The sequence below is a fragment of the Leptodactylus fuscus genome, chromosome 1 (assembly GCF_031893055.1).
Source record: "Leptodactylus fuscus isolate aLepFus1 chromosome 1, aLepFus1.hap2, whole genome shotgun sequence".
Taxonomy (NCBI): Eukaryota; Metazoa; Chordata; class Amphibia; order Anura; family Leptodactylidae; genus Leptodactylus; species Leptodactylus fuscus.
Genome location: NC_134265.1, coordinates 89,248,301 through 89,267,636, shown reverse-complemented (window position 1 = coordinate 89,267,636; position 19,336 = coordinate 89,248,301). Strand labels below are relative to the sequence as shown.

At 40.8% G+C, this 19,336-nt stretch overlaps 1 protein-coding gene across 1 annotated transcript in view; it reads left to right on the top strand.

The window, feature by feature from the left end:
- The window catches only part of RNFT2 (ring finger protein, transmembrane 2), a 43,913-nt gene extending 30,799 nt beyond the window's left edge, over positions 1-13,114 (top strand). The window contains exons 6-9 of the mRNA XM_075273659.1: positions 8,251-8,400; positions 10,574-10,639; positions 12,178-12,279; positions 12,774-13,114. Of these exons, the coding sequence (XP_075129760.1) occupies positions 8,251-8,400; positions 10,574-10,639; positions 12,178-12,279; positions 12,774-12,908 (453 nt within the window). The 3' untranslated portion in view covers positions 12,909-13,114. The remainder of the gene's footprint in view (positions 1-8,250; positions 8,401-10,573; positions 10,640-12,177; positions 12,280-12,773) is intronic.
- Positions 13,115-19,336: the final 6,222 nt, after the last annotated feature.

The window sequence follows — 19,336 nt, the reverse complement described above, 5'->3', positions numbered from 1 at the left end:
GGACTGGAGTGGAGGCCGGGACTGGAGCGGAGGCCCGCTGCAGCGAGTCAATACGGTCAAGTCAATTACCGTATTGACTCGAGTGGTAATTTCACTGGTCCGCAGTGAAAGACATCTGTGGGAGGCCGCTGGAACAACGCTGCTGCCGATAGGTGGTTGGTGAGGCAGCGCTGTCTCCAGGGCCGCCTTAAGATGTTTCAAAGGCAGAAAAGATGCTCTGGAAACATCTTGGGACGGTCCTGGAGGCAGCGCTGCCTCACCACTCACCTATCACTGCTCCAGCGGCCTCCCACAGATGTCTTTCACTGCGGACCAGTCATGTGACGTTTTCAATTACCGTATTGACGCGAGTATAAGCCGAGGCGCACTTTTTCAGCACAAAAACTGTGCTGAAAAACTCGGCTTATACTCGAGTATATACGGTATATGGCAGTCCGATGAGCCTTTGGGTTCCCAGCTGCCAAAGAAATCCGACAGTCATTCTGCCAAATATTATTGTGGGGAACAACCCCCTACATTTGTCTAATAACATGCATGCATATATTATGGACAGGGGTTGTCCTAATGAGACAAAAACATTAGGAGTTATTGAGGACCTGACCTTCTCTTCAGTTTAATATAGCTTTAGATGGCTGTGGTGCACTGAATATGTGTAATTTTTTGCTATCACTCATAGTTCCAGAGATTTTGGTTCCATTAATTTTGGCTACTAATGTGACGTTGAGCCACAGTAGATGTTTGGCAGTGGTGGATTACCTAGTTGACCGTATATTTGTATTATTCATAGGCATTAATATGGATTTCGACCCCTCCTTTGTTGTTAAAACCGTTTCCACTCTTCCAGAAGCCTTTCCACAAGGTTTGGGGTGTGTCTTTTAGAATATTTGCCAATGCTCCCAGAAGTGTATTTGTGAGGTCAGAGGGCCTGGTTTGCAGGTATTTGTGAGGTCAGAGGGCCTGGTTTGCAGGTATTTGTGAGGTCAGAGGGCCTGGTTTGCAGGTATTTGTGAGGTCAGAGGGCCTGGTTTGCAGGTATTTGTGAGGTCAGAGGGCCTGGTTTGCAGGTATTTGTGAGGTTATGTTGCAGGTATTTGTGAGGTAAGAGGGCCTGGTTTGCAGCTCTGGCACACGATGTTTGCATTAATGTTGAGAGTGTTTGTGAACACTCAATAACCCTGCTCTATAGCTTTATGTGGCCTGCCGCTATGTGGCTGTGTTGCTGTGGTGCCTAAACACTTCCACTTTTAAATAATATTAATCACAGATGATCACATAATATCTAGGAGAGTAGAAATTTCACAAACTGCCTTGGGACAGTGGCCTCCTATCATAGTACCTTACTGGAACTCAGTGAGCTCTTTAGAATGAGCCACACTTAGACAAATGTCTATAAAGGCACAGTGGCTCAGTGGTTAGCACTAGCGCCTTGCAGCGCTGGGGTCCTTGGTTCGAATCCCGCCAGGAACAACATCTGCAAGGAGTCTGTATGTGCTTCCCGTGTTTGCATGGATTTCCTCCCATTCTACAAAGACATACTGATAGGAAAAAAAAAAGTACATTGTGATCCCTATATGGGGCTCACAATCTACATAAAAAAATAAATGTCTATAAAGGCAGACTACATGACTAGGTGCCAGATATTATAACTTCTGGCAATGGGACTGAACGGGACTGGGACTGAACGCATGAACTCAATGAATAAAAGGTGTGCCAATACATATATATATTTCCATATAGTGTATAGATTTGATCAGGTCCATGTGACTTGCAACTATTTAACAACACTTCCAACTAAAATAGTCGGAAGTGGCTTTTATTTTGCCAATTTTCTGAGCCACCCCAGCACCATACTCCTCAACATTTACACCACAAAAACTAGCGTAAATGTTGTCAGAATCTACGTCAGCCCGGTGGTGCTGTAGATCTGTGCCTGGGCGCAAGGGCTTTCCTGAATTAAGCATTATGTTGGCCTAGAGCAGGAGACATGAAGACCAGCGTAAAGTACCAAATCGCCCCATTATGTTTGTTTTTATAGATAGAGATCCCTTTCCCTTCTATTCAACTTTAGTACTTTGTCTTATTGAGTACTTTGGCTGTTGCTTTTACCACGTCAGCTCCTCACATCACTATGAAAGCCCATAACAAATGATGAAATATGCATTTTATGTGGCTTTCCTGTAAGACTTTCTACCATTTACTGTAGGTAATCTGTGCTGTAACGCCATTTATTAACCATATACTACTCACAGTACCATCCTTTCAGTATTCTTCACATGTTGACACAGAGTGATTTTTATGGAGCGTCTCTGTAACTGTTTTCATGGATAATTCATCACTAAGAACCACCATTAAAGTATATCTAATTTAATGCTGAATTATTAAAAAGTGAAGCAAACTTTGTTTTGACCATTTGCAGCATTTTTATCTTTCTCTGCACATTACGGCGATGACTAAAAGCTTTAATTGAATGGGAAGTATTATCTATTTTCCATCATCATAGCACATCCCTGTACTGGAACTGATAACGTCATTGCTAGTTAGGTAATTATAAAAAAGAATGGGTTAAAACAGCTCCCTAAACCAAATTCTTAAGCATTTCCTTAGCATTTTTACATGTACGGAAGGTGGTTGGGTTTTTTAGGCATTTTACTTTAAATGGAAATAGAGTTCTTATTCTGGGTCTGCGGACAATAGGGAAAAATATTGATTCTTACATGAAAATGTGCTGCAGTCAGCCCAATAGAGGGAGAGCGTGAGTCAAGAGACTTGTTTCTATATGGAGCAAATTACCTAATGCTGCTGCTTTGTGATAGCAACCGAAGTGCTTCAGCGATTGGTGCATTGCAAATTTCAGCCCTTTAACTTTAGTGGTGGCTGTGATTGATGTGAGTGGGGATTAGTCTACCACTGGCGATGCAGTATCCCAAACCATTACACTTCCTAATGCATTTACATTTACTTCAGCTTTTTCTCTATACCTGGCCTCATATACCCTGCCATCCATCACTATCCCTGCACATCGAGGATTCCCTGTTTATTTCTCTGCCTGCAGCACTTATCCTCCTCGCATACTGCTTTATATTAATTGGAATTCATGTGATGTCCCCTACTCTGGTTTATTTGTACTGTACTTTTATATATATATATATATATATATATATATATATATATATATATATATCAATGGCTGAATCTGAGTGGACATATGGGAAGCTATACATTTACATTTTAGCTGTGTGTGTTGTATTGCAAGCTAAGCTTTTTCTAGAAAAGAGAAGGTATAAATGAGGTGATACAGAAAAGCTTGCTGAATATGGAAATATATATTAATAAGAAATTACACAGCTTTTTAGCATCATTCATCACAGTGCCAGTAGGAGCACTCACTCAGCTTTGCATAAACTCTGAATGGCAAAGACCATTCAAGGGGTCAAGTTAATGATAATCTCTTGACAGAGCTGTTTTCAGGGAGTGGGGGCAGTAGCATTATGGCTCCTAGCAGGCTTTGGCCAATGTCTTTGTCCTCAGCAGACAATATACCACTTATCTGGAGCAGCCACTTTGCTGGTTGACTAATGGGCAGTGGTGTAACTAGGAATGGCGGGGCCCCTTGGCAAACTTTTGACATGCCCCACCCCGCCAAAGACCCCGACCGACCACCCTACCCAAGCCCCACCCCACTCCAAAAGATTGTTCCCCCCTTCCCACATTCCTGCTTGCATTATTATGCCCCACAGTGGCCACTGCGCACCGTATTATGCCCCATAGTGGCACCTGCACACAGTATTATGCCCCATAGTGGCCCATGCACACAGTATTATGCCCCATAGTGGCCCCTGCGCCCAGTATTATGCCTCATAGTGGCCCCTGCAAACAGTATTATGCCCCTCTCAAGTGGATTTTCTGACTCTTCCCCTCCAATCATTTGATTGGGCCCTACTAAAGTGTGCCCTTTCCTGCCCTGGGTAGCCTGCAAAAAGTTTATGTCAATGGGTTGCATGACAGGAGAGCAGCGCTCAACTTCTGTGGTGCAACTCTCACCTATCCAGAGCCATTGCACGATACAACTTCCAGAAGATTCCAAAAAAACTAATGCGTAATGAGCTTTGATAGTTAAAGCGACATGAACTTATCAATGCAATACAAAGTGCAAGTCATATCCTGTGACTTTCAAATGCAGCAAGTGTCTTGTCAGTTCTTGATGCGTTGTAAGTATAAATATCTTGAAAGATTAAAATTAAGAGAGTCAGAGTAGATCTTATACGGTCTTCCTGATGCACAGAGGTTAGGGCCTACAATAAGTGGTCCAAAGAAGGTTAAAGGTGAGAGATATGGTTGCCAAAGACTTATTAGTGCCCAGCCACAGACATGCTGACCCATGTCCACCACCACTGTGGACATAAGCATTTGGCACTGGACCAAGATACAATGGAAGAAAGTGACCTGTTGGGATTAATCACATTTTGTACATCATATAGACAGCTGGATATGTGTCATTTACCTTCTATGTGGGAATAAAGGCAAGCCTGTGGAGACCGTGTGATGCACTGGGCTATGTTCTACTGATAAAACTTTGGTCTTGGCATTCATGTTGCTCTTACTTTGCGAACTCTATAGTTTTGTTAAAATTTCAGCAGTGTAGAGGGTAAGCCACCTTTACCTTTCCAGCTATTAATTTGCCTGTATGTCTAGTAGGTGTTATTTTAGTGCTAAGATTTAACTACTAATGCATAAGGAAGCTCTGGATGAACAAAGCTGTAGGCCTCTCTCACTTAGACGAATAACACAGGAATTAGTGAGTATGGATTGTAAAATAATTTTTCTAATGACATGACTATTACTATATAACTACTAATCAAGCCCCCTAGAACTGTAACATCAATTTATAAGACCTCCTATAATAACACGCACACACTATGGAGGCTTTATGTCTGTAAGACCTCCTATAATAACACGCACACACTATGGAGGCTTTATGTCTGTAAGACCTCCTATAATAACACGCACACACTATGGAGGCTTTATGTCTGTATACAGCAGACTCCAGATTGAATTCCTGCACAGTAAGGAGGGGAAATGCTCCCAAATATTTCCTTTGGGACTGTCTTCCTCCTTCCCTGTACTGGGATCTCTCCTTGCTTTGAATGTACAGTGTAGAGATGATAAGGAGAATGCTGCTCGGAACACGATGATGTAAAAGCGATCACAACTGACATGAGAATCCCATTTTCCAGGTTTACAACCCACAGCGTGCTATCCAGTGGCAGCTTTATGATAAGTTGTGGCAGTCTAAGCCCGTCTATTAATGATTGCTTCTCTTTATCTCTTTTGCTTCTCGTATTTTGGATTTAAGGCTTAGAGGAGAGAATTTATAATCCATTGCTATTTAAGTATAGGGTCACCCATGAGGAACACTTATTATATTAGGGAATTGCATATAATGCAGTTCCCTAATCTGGCACTTGTTCTCAGAAACCTTCAGTCCGGGGGCAGTTTTAGTAATACCCACACAGAGCTGTATATCATTCTAACTTCTCACCAGACTACTGCTACCAGAAAAGAAGGAGCAAATCTGAGAATAACTCTAGGAATGTACCGCTGTTGCTATGTACAGATCTATTTACGTATGTATGGGTATACAGTGAACGCTCCATGAGTCAAGCACCCAAATTTGCACTGAAAATTATTTATAGGGGAAAGAAGACAGATATAGAGATGGTAGGTTGAAGTGTCTAATGTAGTCAGCAAGCATGTCTCCCCAAATAATGATGAAAGAGCCCCAAGTCAAGTCTTTTATTGTTAGTATCACATCAACATAATACACAGATCCAGGCCCAAGCTAGGACTAATAAAACATTCATATTAATGTACAGAAGTTGCTCTGACCCACATATATAACTATAGGTGGCTTCAAGTTTTCCTTAGTACCCTAGTGACAAGATTACCCCATTGTTCTTGGTCCCCAGAATGACTTTCTTCTCATTCTCAGTTACCATCATGGTTTCCTGCTCATTTCTCATCCCCAGCAGTGTACCCCTTTAAAACTTTGTCCTAAACTTGGTTCCCCCTCCTGGACCTCAGCATAGCTCCTTTTTCATTACCTAGTATGGCTCTACTTTCATTCCTAGACCCCAAAATGGTTCCCCTTTCCATTTTCCCCTTCAGTGCTAACCTTGACCATACTTGCCGATATAGTCAATTTCAGTCAAAATCTGAAATGTAAAGCATCATCCAGGCACTCCAATAATGCCTGCTGTAGGCTGAGGTTTACATAAAGCCTCTTCTTTTTGTGGCTCAGTTCCCAGTATTGTCTTGTGGGAAATTGGGACATCACATGAATTCTTGACAGCACTGTAGATAGCAGACTCCATTGTTCAGCAGCAGGTTATGGCCTCTCCGATCCAATGTGATGCTGGCCACATATATACCCTAATGTCCCTTGGAAGTCTCTTGCTCTAACCTGCTGCAGTCTGGGGATGTTGAGCACCATAATGCGGCATCCACTTTGGTCTCATTGTATTTAAGTTCAAGGTGTTCCCATGGAAAAAATTACACAAAAATTGGTCTTGAGTTGGATAAGGTGGTGATTTGCTTATAGAGAGGAGTATAATGGGAGGAAAATCAGTCTTTAAAAAGAGTCTATCACCTCCCCCAAGCATATTTATCTGTCAGCACCGTGTTACAGAGCACATTACAGTGATACAAAACATACCTTTGTTATGTATGTCTCTTTATTAGATTTTGAGGAGAAAACCAACTTTGAAGCTTTATGCAAATGAGACAGTTGGTGCACTGGGGGCGGGCCTTCAGCTCCTGGGAACACTGCTGTTGCCGATTAAGTAGGATGGGTGATATCATAGCAATGAGGTCAGCTGTCACTACATGGGGTGAGATGGTAGGGCTCTGATTTACAATAGCAGTGCTCCAGACAGCTAGAGCTCCATCCCCAATGCACCAACTGCCTCATCTACATAAGACTTCAAGTAGTTTTTCCCCAAATCTACAAAAGTGACATACCTACAAAGGTCTGTTGTTTATCTCTGTAATGGTGGTGACAGGTGAATATGCTTGGGGAGGTGATAGACTTCCTTTCGGGAGGGGAGGGGGGGTCTTCTGGGGAGGGTTCATTGTATATAGCTAGAATAGATGAACTATTAATTTGTAACCTTTGAGCCGTATCACTTACTGCAGACAATAGCTGTACTGCGAGGATTTGTAACAAAGTGTCCTGCTGGCCCTTGCATTCAGTAACAAAGACCGAATAGTCGGGAACTATTATTTGTTGATCTCACACCTATGGAGTAAAAAGTATATGAAAACACTATCAGCGAGATGCTGTAAGCAGATGAGAATGTGAGCTCGCTCACAGCCCACTGGAGGGGTATGAGATCATAAGAATGCCAAAGCTCTGAGCAATGAGGCTTATTCCTAGCAGCGGGACTGTAAAATACAAGACATGCGGTATGATCTCACCTCGCTCCTTCCCTCAGTCACAAACACACACACTCCTCCTCTTACAAAGACCTCGGGGGATAGGAGGACTGAGAAGGCTCTAATCCATGTCTGAGTCGTTAATCAGTGGAGCACACGCTCCGCTCTTTTCATCTGCAGCACAGCAGTATATGCCGCACGCTACCCCATGCCATAGCACATGTCCCTGCACTGGAGAGATTGAGGTGTCTGTGGTGCCAGTTTTCTAAGATCTTAATGAGCTGATGCCGGCGTGTGTACCAGGCACACATGCTCTTCAGTAAATGGTGCCATCATTAGTTCACAAGCCAGAGGCCAGTATTAGGACATAGCCTGGAAGCCCATGGAGTCACAGTACTTATGAATAAGTAAACTCTATCATTTCATAGGTATTTTAACAAGTCAGGCTGTTCCAGGATTCAGTCTGCACATCTTTAATATTTCCGAAAGTATACACAGTGTATTTGGTATTGGGTCATGAATCCTCTTGAGCCCTGAGTATGGAGTAGTGTATGTAAAGAATCTTATACATCAGTCTTATAAATCTAGTAGTGTAGGTATTATGGGTAAATATATTAATGGTATTGATTTTTATTTTGCATTTCTGTGCTGTGTATTATGTTCTGTAATCTTAAGATTAATTGGCCTGGACCTCTGAGCGTTGCAATTCCTTATTATATGGTCTCAAAAGATTCCCGATACCCAGTGAAGTAATGAAAGCCTCTGTGTTTGCGGCTGTCTTGTCTCTCTATCATTAAGTGTTTAACTGTGTCTCTACAGGGCAAGTTTTACCTGCTGATTGAAGAGCTGAGCCAACTTGTTCGTTCCCTTGTGCCCATACAGCTGTGGTATAAATACATCATAGGTGATGATCCTTCAAGCACATATTTCTTGGGAAGCATCCTAATAATTCTGTACAGTCTGTGTAAGGTGAGTAGAACATAAGACGCTTGACCTGTTTTTTTGGAGTCCACAAGAAAAAACAAAAAATACAATTTACAGGTTCTTATCATACTGCACTCTGTCATCATTGATATCTGATCCATGAGTAACGGTGCCCGTATACCCTCAGCCTCTTCTATGTACATACATGCTCAGCCAAGTGTGCATGTGCTGTCAAAGGGAAGAGTGAAGTAAGTCATATTTGGCAGCAGCTTATCTCCAGTGAGTAAAGCGAGATTCTGTATTCTCAGTCCTTTTATTTTCTGACATCATCTGGATGGGAAAAGTCAGAATGCCCCTATATACCTCAGGCTCCATTCAGATATGATTTCACATCCGATTAGCAAATCCAGTTACCACTGGGTTCACATCTGCACTTGCTCACCATTCAGGAATTCAATCCCCTGTAAAGCAGGATTTTTCTCTCCCCGTTTTTCAGACGGAAACCCAGCAGACCCCATTAAATAGTGTTTCCTCGGGTAACTGCTTTTTAAGCGAATTGGGTTTCCGGTTTTTTTTAATAGTTGTCATTCTATTGGCATCTGTTTCAGTCTGTTTCTAGTGGATCCATTAAACAGATCTGCTTACTGATGTGAACATGGCCTTATACTGATCCTGAGTAACAGTCTCTGTGTTCATCGCTTTAGTATGATTACTGTATATACTCGAGTATAAGCCGACCTGAATATAAGCCGAGGCCCCTAATTTTACCACAAAAAACTGGGAAAACTTAGTGACTCGAGTATAAGCCTAGGGGGGGAAATGCAGCAGCTACTGGAAAATTTCAAAAATTAAAATGGTCAGAGTTTTTGGGTGCAGTAGTTGCTGGGGAAAGGGAGGGGGTGTTTTTGTTGTCTGTCTGCCCCTTCTCTGAGCTTGAGCACTGTTTTTTTCTTCCCCCACTTGGAATTCAGCCTGGCTGAATATAGGGTATCTGCAGTGCTCCTATTAACTCCTTCCTGACGGAACAGGAGCACTGCAGGTACCCTATATTCAGTACACCGGGCACTTTCAGACACAGGGATACCTATGTGTTTCACAGTCATTTTCTACTTTTATATGTATTCTAGGGAAAGGAGGGATTTACAACTTTTATTTACTTTATTTTTTTATTGGCTGGTCATAGACCCCTGACCCCCCCAAAATATATATTTTTTTTTTTGTTTTGTTTTGTTTTTTTCTTTTTCTTTTTTGCTTGAGTCGAGTATAAGTCGAGGGGGGCTTTTTTCAGCACAAAAACTGGGCTGAAAATTAAGCTTATACTCCAGTATATACGGTGTTGGAAGTTGCTGGAAACAATCAGCAATCTTATTTTAAGACACATCCCTAAAAAATTAAGGTGAAATCTAATATTTTTTTCATTTATTTATTTTTATTTACTATAGAAGTATTTTTGGAGGGCTTTAATATGGTACTAAACCAGAACCAATGTGTCTATGTATATGTGTGAAATATCTATTCATTGTCAGGCTACCTGTGTTACCGCTATTTTAGTGGTCTTCCTCCAGGTCAGAACAACCAAGCAGCAATGCTAGTGTGACCCTAGTGTAAGATGGTTAGAGAAAATATTTAACACTCTACAAAATTTTTACACACCTCATGAATTATAATGGGGTCTGATGGGTGTCCTTCATTTTAAAACTGAAATCGGCAAAGAAAAAGTTCTTTGCAGACACTGTGGACACTATGAACGCTTTTCAGGTGCAGGTGTGAATGTAGCCTTAGTGGTGACAGTCATCAACTTTCTATGGTTTAGTGTCAAAATTCCACCCATAATTTCCTTATTGTGGACAGGTTATCTGGATGGGACATGTGCGACTATAATAAGGAAATCATGGCTGGGTTTCTGACAAGTGCCAGATCGTAGAAAATTCCTGCCAATAAGAGAAAAGTTTTAAAACCCTGCAAAAAATTTTATTTATATTTGCAAAAATGTTTTAACTTTTAATTGTCTACAAAGTACGTTTATGGGAAAACCCCTTTAATAATTCAGGTGGTTTTGGAATAAAATATAATATATGGTGACACAAAAATAATAAATAATAAATAATTTTGTATATGTTCTTGAGAAAGTAATAAACCATGAAAACATTGGTATGACTGCAATTGTACCGACCACAGAATACAGTGTTGCTTGAACATTCTTTAATATCTCTTCCAGTCTTTTGACATTTGCAGTCGGATTGGAGGATTAAGGAAAGCCTTAAGGATTCTTTGCCACCCACAGGTAATGTGTACTGTAAGCAATCCAAGAGGTATGCCATCACTTTCTATGGTTGGAAATTTCTCTTTAGGAGGCAAGTCTGTGTCTGAAATTGCACTTACTCCTCAGTTAGTTTTCTGTCCTTGTGATGTTGTGGCTGACTTTATTCCATACTATAGACACCCATTTCCTCTTTCTGTACCCTTTTTTGACATAGAGCGGACTGATATTACTTTCATAGGAGTCTTTACCGTCTTCTCCTACAGTCCTTACCCCCAATATTGCACTTTGCAGCTCTTGCACCAGAGATACAATGTCACACTTTAGGAAATCGCTCATTCCAAGTTGTGACATTCACTTCCTCCTACATAATAATTGACATTAATTCCGTAAAATGCTGCGCTTCATCTTCTAGAGCGTTTTATGTGCTATGGATGGAACAGGCTTATGTTATAGCATTTAGGTCACATTTTATTGCCAGTTATAGAGGTGTTATCTCACATTTTACACTGAAATAACTGGGTGGTGCTGTGACAGACAATCTTAAGTTGTGCTCTATATTTGCACTTTAAAAGAAGTCAGTAGGCAACGTTTTGACAGCAACTAATCCAATATTTTCCATCACTTATCACCGTTTTGTTGTAGTAAGCAATATTCATTACTGTCATATACTAGATAGTTGAAGAAAACAACTAACGTTATGCAAGGGAAATGGTTTAGTTGGCTTTTTTATTCCATTTGTCATACCTGAGATACTATCCAACATTATGTTATACATACGGTATATAAGAATACAGAAGTTGCTTATTTTCTGAATATATAATTTGGACATAAGAAGGATATGCTTTGTTATCTGTAAAGACCCGGCAGTCAGAAAAAAGGGGGTTGTATCTCTAGTAGAGATCTCTGCTCCCCTTATCGGTGACACCATACATCTACTGTGCAGGTAAACAGTGATGGGGCTTCTTCTGCCAAATGGTTTTCTGGATTGAAGTAGATCCAGATATTCACCGGTATTGAAGTAATGAGATGCTACCCCTTATGATATTAGGGCAGACGAGCTCTAAGTAAAATACGTTTGATTTGAAGATGAATTGCCTTATGTTGTAACTAATCCACTTACAATGGTAACAAATGTGACGTTGAACTCTGCTGCAGCTGTTTTTCCATTCAGCAAATATCTGACAAAAAGCGCTTTTCTCCCTCTGGAGCGCGGTCTGTAAGTCACAGACTAGCGGCGGGTGTTGTCAGAGGATGAGCCGTCAGTGTCTGAAAGGGACTCCTTTTAGTTTGTTAAATACCAGAGGGAATCAAAATTGGATCACCGGTCATATGTGAAGGGGGCATAGTGGTTGACTACATAAGGCTGTGTAGATTATTAGGCAGTGCTGACCCAGCACATGTTAGCAAGTGTTCAGGTCAATAATGTCCAGTCTATTACGGGATCACTGTAATATTATAGGGAATGCTTGTTTCATAGTAAGCACATCTCCTAATGACAGTCTATTGATTTGCCTTTCAGTAATGTTTGTCTATGTGTTTTCACCAATCTCTCTTTTTAGAAGTATGGCGTCCGTGCCAGCAGCCAGCAGTGCAGTGAAGCAGGGGATATATGTGCCATTTGTCAGGCAGATTTCAAAGATCCCATTATCCTAATATGTCAGGTAACATTGTATACGATACTCTGTCCCAGCCACTTCATCCTGCTCCGTATATTGCAGTGTACTGTTTGGTCACCACTGCCAGGAATTCACTAGTGATTTCAGATGCCCCTGTTCTAAACTTGTCACCATTGTCATTGTAGACATCAGTGCCACAGCTCTGTCATCCATCTCGGTCTTGGCCTGTGATGCACATCTATCATTTGGCATGAATGAATTTCCAAATATAGCCAATGACTGGCAGCTCAACATGGCAGATCAGTTTTTACACAATGGGCACTGTGCATTGAAGGAAGCCTGCACTTCTGTTAGTCCTTGTGTAATCCATTCTATACTCAGAACCCCAACAATTATGGTCATGCAACTAAATCTATAATATGTTTTTACTCTCATCTACTTTCTTATCATGATTTCCTTTTCTGTTATATTGAGTACTTATGCATGTATTTCGGAGAGTCCCTCTCATTGACCATCCTGTTCTGCTTCCTATCTCTTAGCACGTGTTCTGTGAAGAGTGCTTGTGTCTATGGTTTGACCGAGAGAGAACTTGTCCGCTCTGCCGATCTGTAGCTGTGGAAACACTCCGTTTGTGGAAGGATGGCTCCACATCTGCTCACTTCCAGGTGTACTGACATGGATGAGTGGACCAAGTTACTATATACTGTATCCCTACCAGTATTGACCAAACAGCATCATTATCTAAGCACCTTCAATACAACTTGTGTGATCCTGAATCTATTCTCGTGTATCTTTTGGGTTCTTATACTGTACATACTTCTATATCCATTCCAGCGAAAAACATAGAGGTGTCCTACACAGATGATGCTTGAAAAGTAAAATGGTGAAATGGTATAATGAATAAGAACAGATTAAATCCCTGAAGCTTAGGTGGAGAATGTCTATATAAACATTCTAGTAATACTGCACTGTGTCTGTGTGTTTTTTACTACTATTATTCTTATTATTATTTACATTTAGAGCGCCATTGAGTCCATTGTGCTTTACATTTGAAGAATGATTTCCATACATGACACACAATGTACAAAATTAGTACAATAGACTAACAAAGTATCCAACTGGTACAGTGAGACAGAGGGCCCTGCCCGCAAAGGCTTACAATCTTTTATCCTGACATCACATCATCTTACTCCTGTCTTATTGACTTCCCTAAACCTGTTCTTTCATCAAGAAAACTAATTATTAGAACTACATTTTTGCTAAACAAAATGGGTTATTAATATGATCTGTGCAATCTGCCTGTGGAATAACTACCACATTGAAGGAACACATTAAGCATATTGGGGAAAGCCTGTGCTGATCCAGGATCACAAATAAAAAGGCCTTTAAAAAAATAATAAAAAATGAAGTTATAAATAAATATGAAGTTGGGAAAACCTGGACAAGGAAGATGATTAAAGTGATTTTTGGGGACCTTGATAACTGCCCATCCTTAGGACCCCTGCAGCCAAGCTGATCTGTGGTGCACCAGTGAACCCGTGTCTACATAATTGTTTATCACAGTGGTGCACATAGGGCTGCATGGAGGGTATAACAGTTTAGTCCTTTCACTTAGTTGTTTACAAATAAAAAAGTGCAATTAATGTTTGGAAAAAAGGTTGCATAAGGCCTAGTTCACATGGGGCAAGGGGGACATATTTTGGTCCTGATTTTGACTCAGGAAGCCATGTCAGAATAGGACCAAAATACGTCTGCCACGACTTCCGACAGTTGCTGCACTCTGGTCTGGAGTAGGCCCAAATGAACAGGGCTAGTCCGGAGCATGCAGCCACGAGGCGGATGCTAGGACTGAATCAGCCATGAAATCCGCCTGAAGAAAGGGCAGTTCGCTCGCTTCATGTTGCCACTCACGGAAAAAAGTAAGCATAACGGAGTTTGAGCGCAGGTGTGAACCCGCCCTCACCTATATCATATTAGAGCTCCTTTTCTAAATATCATAAAGTGCTGACAGATCTAATGATTAATAACACTGGGAAACAGCAATTTTGTTGTCTTAAATCTGTTACTTGGTTTCAATTAACTTTTGGCCTCTGGATCCAAAAATAACCGCAGTTTTTGTCTGTCACGTCAACTTTTTAAGCTACAGGATACCCTCAAAAGTCATACAAATTGTGCATATACAGGAAAATAAAGTAAAAACTTAGCAAATATACTGTTTACGAAGAATAATTTTAGTCATACAAAGGCTACTTTAAAGGGGCTCTATCACTGGGAAAAGTCATTTTTATCTAATCACATCCTTGCATAGCCTTTAGAAATGCTACTTCACACCTACCTTTAGTATGTAAATTGCCTCAGTGGTTTCTGAATAAGTCCGTTTTTATTCATATGCTAATGAACCTCCAGCCAGCACAGGAAGTTCTCAGCAGCCTCCTCTTTTGTATTATCTTCTATGTGTGTGAGGCAAACAGGAAGCTAAGTCATCATCATCACTATTCTGTGCATAGGAAACAACAGGGAGAGGTGTGCACGATCTATCGTGCATCAGTCTAATCAGCATATGAATAAAAACGGACTTATTCAGAAATTGCTGAGTCAATTTACATACTAAAGGTAAGTGTGGAATAGACTTTCTAAAGGCTATGCAAGGATGTGATTAGTTAAAAATGACTTTTCCTAGTGATAGAGCCCCTTTAATATACTTTACTAGTTACGATCTTCATCGTTGGGTTCACTTTGATCTTCATCAGACTCGTATTCCCGTATTTCCAAAGAGAGTAAGGCATTGAAAACTGGCACTGGGATTTCGGCCGAATGAGGCACTGGGCGTATAGCTGATGGTAAACTAGGATTTTCTTGTTATTTGATGTTTTTACTATTCAAAAGTAACAATCAATTGAATTATCTCTGGGCTCTCGCCAAATCATAAGTATACCAAATGGAAGTTATCACGTGTTTCCTTGGTCCACATCCGTAAACTCTCAACACACTGCTTATACACGTTGTGAGAGGCCTGTGATTTTTCTTGATCACCAATTTCCGCTTTAAAATAGGCAAAATAGGCTTGCCTGACAAATGCACTGACATTTGTCCTTTGACAGGGAATGGTAAAATTGCCGCATATCAACAAAACAAACCGGGACTGTTTTAAGCACTTACAACGTGAACTAGCAGAGGTAGACATAAGGAAAAGTTTCAGTTCAAACACTAAACACCGCTAACCTTGTATATAAACAAGAACTCGGACTCCATATCGGGATGTGCTGAACTATTCCAGAGCGACACACAACATCTCACTACAGTATCTCAGGCGTAACTGAACAAGTCCAGACGAGTATAAACCTGTTGCAGGGGCACACGGTGGCTCAGTGGTTAGCACTGCAGCTTTGCACCGCTGGGGTCCTGGTGTTCAAATCTCACCACGGGCAAAAAAACATCTGCAAGGAGTTTGTATGTTCTCCCCGTGTTTGCATGGATTTCCATCCCATATTTCAAAGACATACTGATAGAGAAAAAATGTACATTGTGAGCTGTATGTGGGGCTCACAATCTACAAAAAAAAAAATGTATAAACCTGTTGCTGTTTTATGCGTCATTCACCCGGCGCCCATTGGAGAAGTTTTGTGTCAGCCAATAGGAGAGCAATAATGCTTCCTATGATCCATGCTCAATTCCACGGAGAGTGGTCACAATCTCATAAGGTGCAGAGAAAAAAACTTAACGTGGTAGAAGAAAACTAACTAAAGTTATGAAACCAGTGGCCTAATAAACTATAAAACAGCTGAAAAATCAAACTCAACAGAAATTGTGTTACAGATTCTTCCCCACTGTAATCGCAGTCCTTAAAGGGGCACTACAGCAAAAACCCTTTATTCTGTCACTATACCTCTCACCTGATTGTTTTATGTACTTCTTTTTCTATATTACACTTATTACCTGCAAATTAACCTCTACTCTTCTTTGATCAGATCTTTCTTTATGCTCTATCATCAACCTGATCATCCTTCAGTACAACATCACATGGGCAGCTAGAGGCAGTGCCATTTTTGCCAGCTTGGAGGACAGTGTATTTATCCTTTGCTCTATATTCTCCTAAATAGTGTAAGAGACCATAAGTATATAGTCAGGGAGAATGAATTGTCATCATCATGCCTGTGACAGGAGCTGTCTATCATAGGAGTTTGATAGAGATACAAGCTCCTTCCTTTGGAGAGCCTGTGAGGAACAATCTGTGCAGTTTCATCTTGCAGGAGGCCTGGTGCCTGATATAGTGACACCTTTGACCAGACAGAAAGACTAGTAATTAGAGATGAGCGAGTAGTACTCGATCGAGTAGGTATTCGATCGAATACTACGGTATTCTAAATACTCGTACTTGATCGAGTACCACTCGCTATTCGAATGTAAAAGTTCGATGCAGAACCAGCATTGATTGGCCGAATGCTATACAGTCGGCCGATTAACGCTGGTTCTTCTCCTACCTTTAGAAGTCTTCTCCGTGCAGCTTCCCCGCAGCGTCTTCTAGCTCTTCATTCACTCTGCCAGGCATCGGGCCTGGGCAGAGCCGACTGTGCATGTCCACTTGTAGTGCGGCCATGCGCAGTCAGCTCTGCCCAGGCCCGATGCCTGGCAGAGTGAATTCAGAGCCAGAAGATGCTGCAGGGACGCTGCACAGAGAAGACTGCACGGAGGATCCAGCCCGACCCTCGTGGACTTGGTAAGTACAATTTAATCGAACGTTGCCTACCCCTGAAACGAGCATTTTCCCCCCATAGACCTATAATAGGGTTCGATATTCGATTCGAGTAGTCGAATATTGAGGAGCTACTTGAAACGAATATCAAACCTCGAACATTTTACTGTTCGCTCATCTCTACTAGTAATGTAAGTTATTTTGGGGAAAGCTACCATCTCCTCCAGTCTGTCATCATTCTTATTCCTATCATCCATGTTTTGTTTTTTTATGTTTAATTCTTGACTCGTTGGCTTAACCCCCAGATACTATGATGAAATCATGGAGTCCGAGGGCTTTCCACTGCAACCAGCAAGCCAATCCACAGTCTCATTGCTGCCTTTTCCTATTACACATGAGGATTCTATGTGTGATGTACTACAATACAGAAGTATGAAGAAATACCAAGGTCAAGCCCCCTTATGGGACAGTAAAAATTTGAAAAAAAAAAGTTAGTGTTAAATTATTAAAAATACATATTAAAACACTGAAGGAAAATCCTTTATAATTTAAAAAATACATGATATAAATAATAAAGTGGGTATCACCCGTGTGCATAAAAGTCCACACTATCCAAAAATACTATAATTTACCTTACAGTGAATGCCATAAGAAAAATATTTACCACAGTGTGCAAGTTAATGTGTTTTGGTCAACTTTATCTGCAAAAAAAGAGCCCTCACATAGCTCCACCAACAAAACGGTAAAAAAAGGTTAAAAACTTCAGAATATGGTCACTGCAGATTAAATATATATATATATATATATATATATATATATATATATACAGTCCTATGAAAAAGTTTGGGCACCCCTATTAATCTTAATAATTTTTTTGTTCTAAATATTTTGGTGTTTGCAACAGCCATTTCAGTTTGATATATCTAATAACTGATGGACACAGTAATATTTCAGGATTGAAATGAGGTTTATTGTACTAACAGAAAATGTGCAATATGCATTAAACCAAAATTTGACCGGTGCAAAAGTATGGGCACCCTTATCATTTTATTGATTTGAATTCCCCTAACTACTTTTTACTGACTTACTGAAGCACAAAATTGGTTTTGTAACCTCAGTGAGCTTTGAACTTCATAGCCAGATGTATCCAATCATAAGAAAAGGTATTTAAGGTGGCCAATTGCAAGCTGATCTCCTATTTGAATCTCCTCTGAAGAGTGGCATCATGGGCTACTCAAAACAACTCTCAAATGATCTGAAAACAAAGATTGTTCAACATAGTTGTTCAGGGGAAGGATACAAAAAGTTGTCTCAGAGATTTAACCTGTCAGTTTCCACTGTGAGGAACATAGTAAGGAAATGGAAGACCACAGGGACAGTTCTTGTTAAGCCCAGAAGTGGCAGGCCAAGAAAAATATCAGAAAGACAGAGAAGAAGAATGGTGAGAACAGTCAAGGACAATCCACAGACCACCTCCAAAGAGCTGCAGCCTCATCTTGCTGCAGATGGTGTCACTATGCATCAGTCAGCAATACAGCGCACTTTGCACAAGGAGAAGCTGTATGGGAGAGTGATGAGAAAGAAGCCGTTTCTGCACGTACGCCACAAATAGAGTTGCCTGAGGTATGAAAAAGCACATTTGGACAAGGCAGCTTCATTTTGGAAACAAAAATTGAGTTGTTTGGTTATAAAAAAAAAGGCGTTATGCATGGCATCCAAAAAGAAACAGCATTCCAAGAAAAACACATGCTACCCACTGTAAAATTTGGTGGAGGTTCCATCATGCTTTGGGACTGTGTGGCCAATGCCGGCATCGGGAATCTTGTTAAAGTTGAGGGTCGCATGGATTCCACTCAGTATCAGCAGATTCTTGAGAATAATGTTCAAGAATCAGTGACGAAGTTGAAGTTACGCCGGGGATGGATATTTCAGCAAGACAATGATCCAAAACACCGCTCCAAATCCTCAGGCATTCATGCAGAGGAACAATTACAATGTTCTGGAATGGCCATCCCAGTCCCCAGACCTGAATATCATTGAACATCTGTGGGATGATTTGAAGCGGGCTGTCCATGCTCGGCGACCATCTAACTTAACTGAACTTGAATTGTTTGTCCAAAATACCTTTATCCAGGATCCAGGAACTGATTAAAAGCTACAGGAAGCGACTAGAGGCTGTTATCTTTGCAAAAGGAGGATCTACTAAATATTCATGTCACTTTTCTGTTGAGGTGCCCATACTTTTGCACCGGTCAAATTTTGGTTTAATGCATATTGCACATTTTCTGTTAGTACAATAAACCTCATTTCAATCCTGAAATATTACTGTGTCCATCAGTTATTAGATATATCAAACTGAAATGGCTGTTGCAAATACCAAAATATTTAGAACTAAAAATGATTAAGATT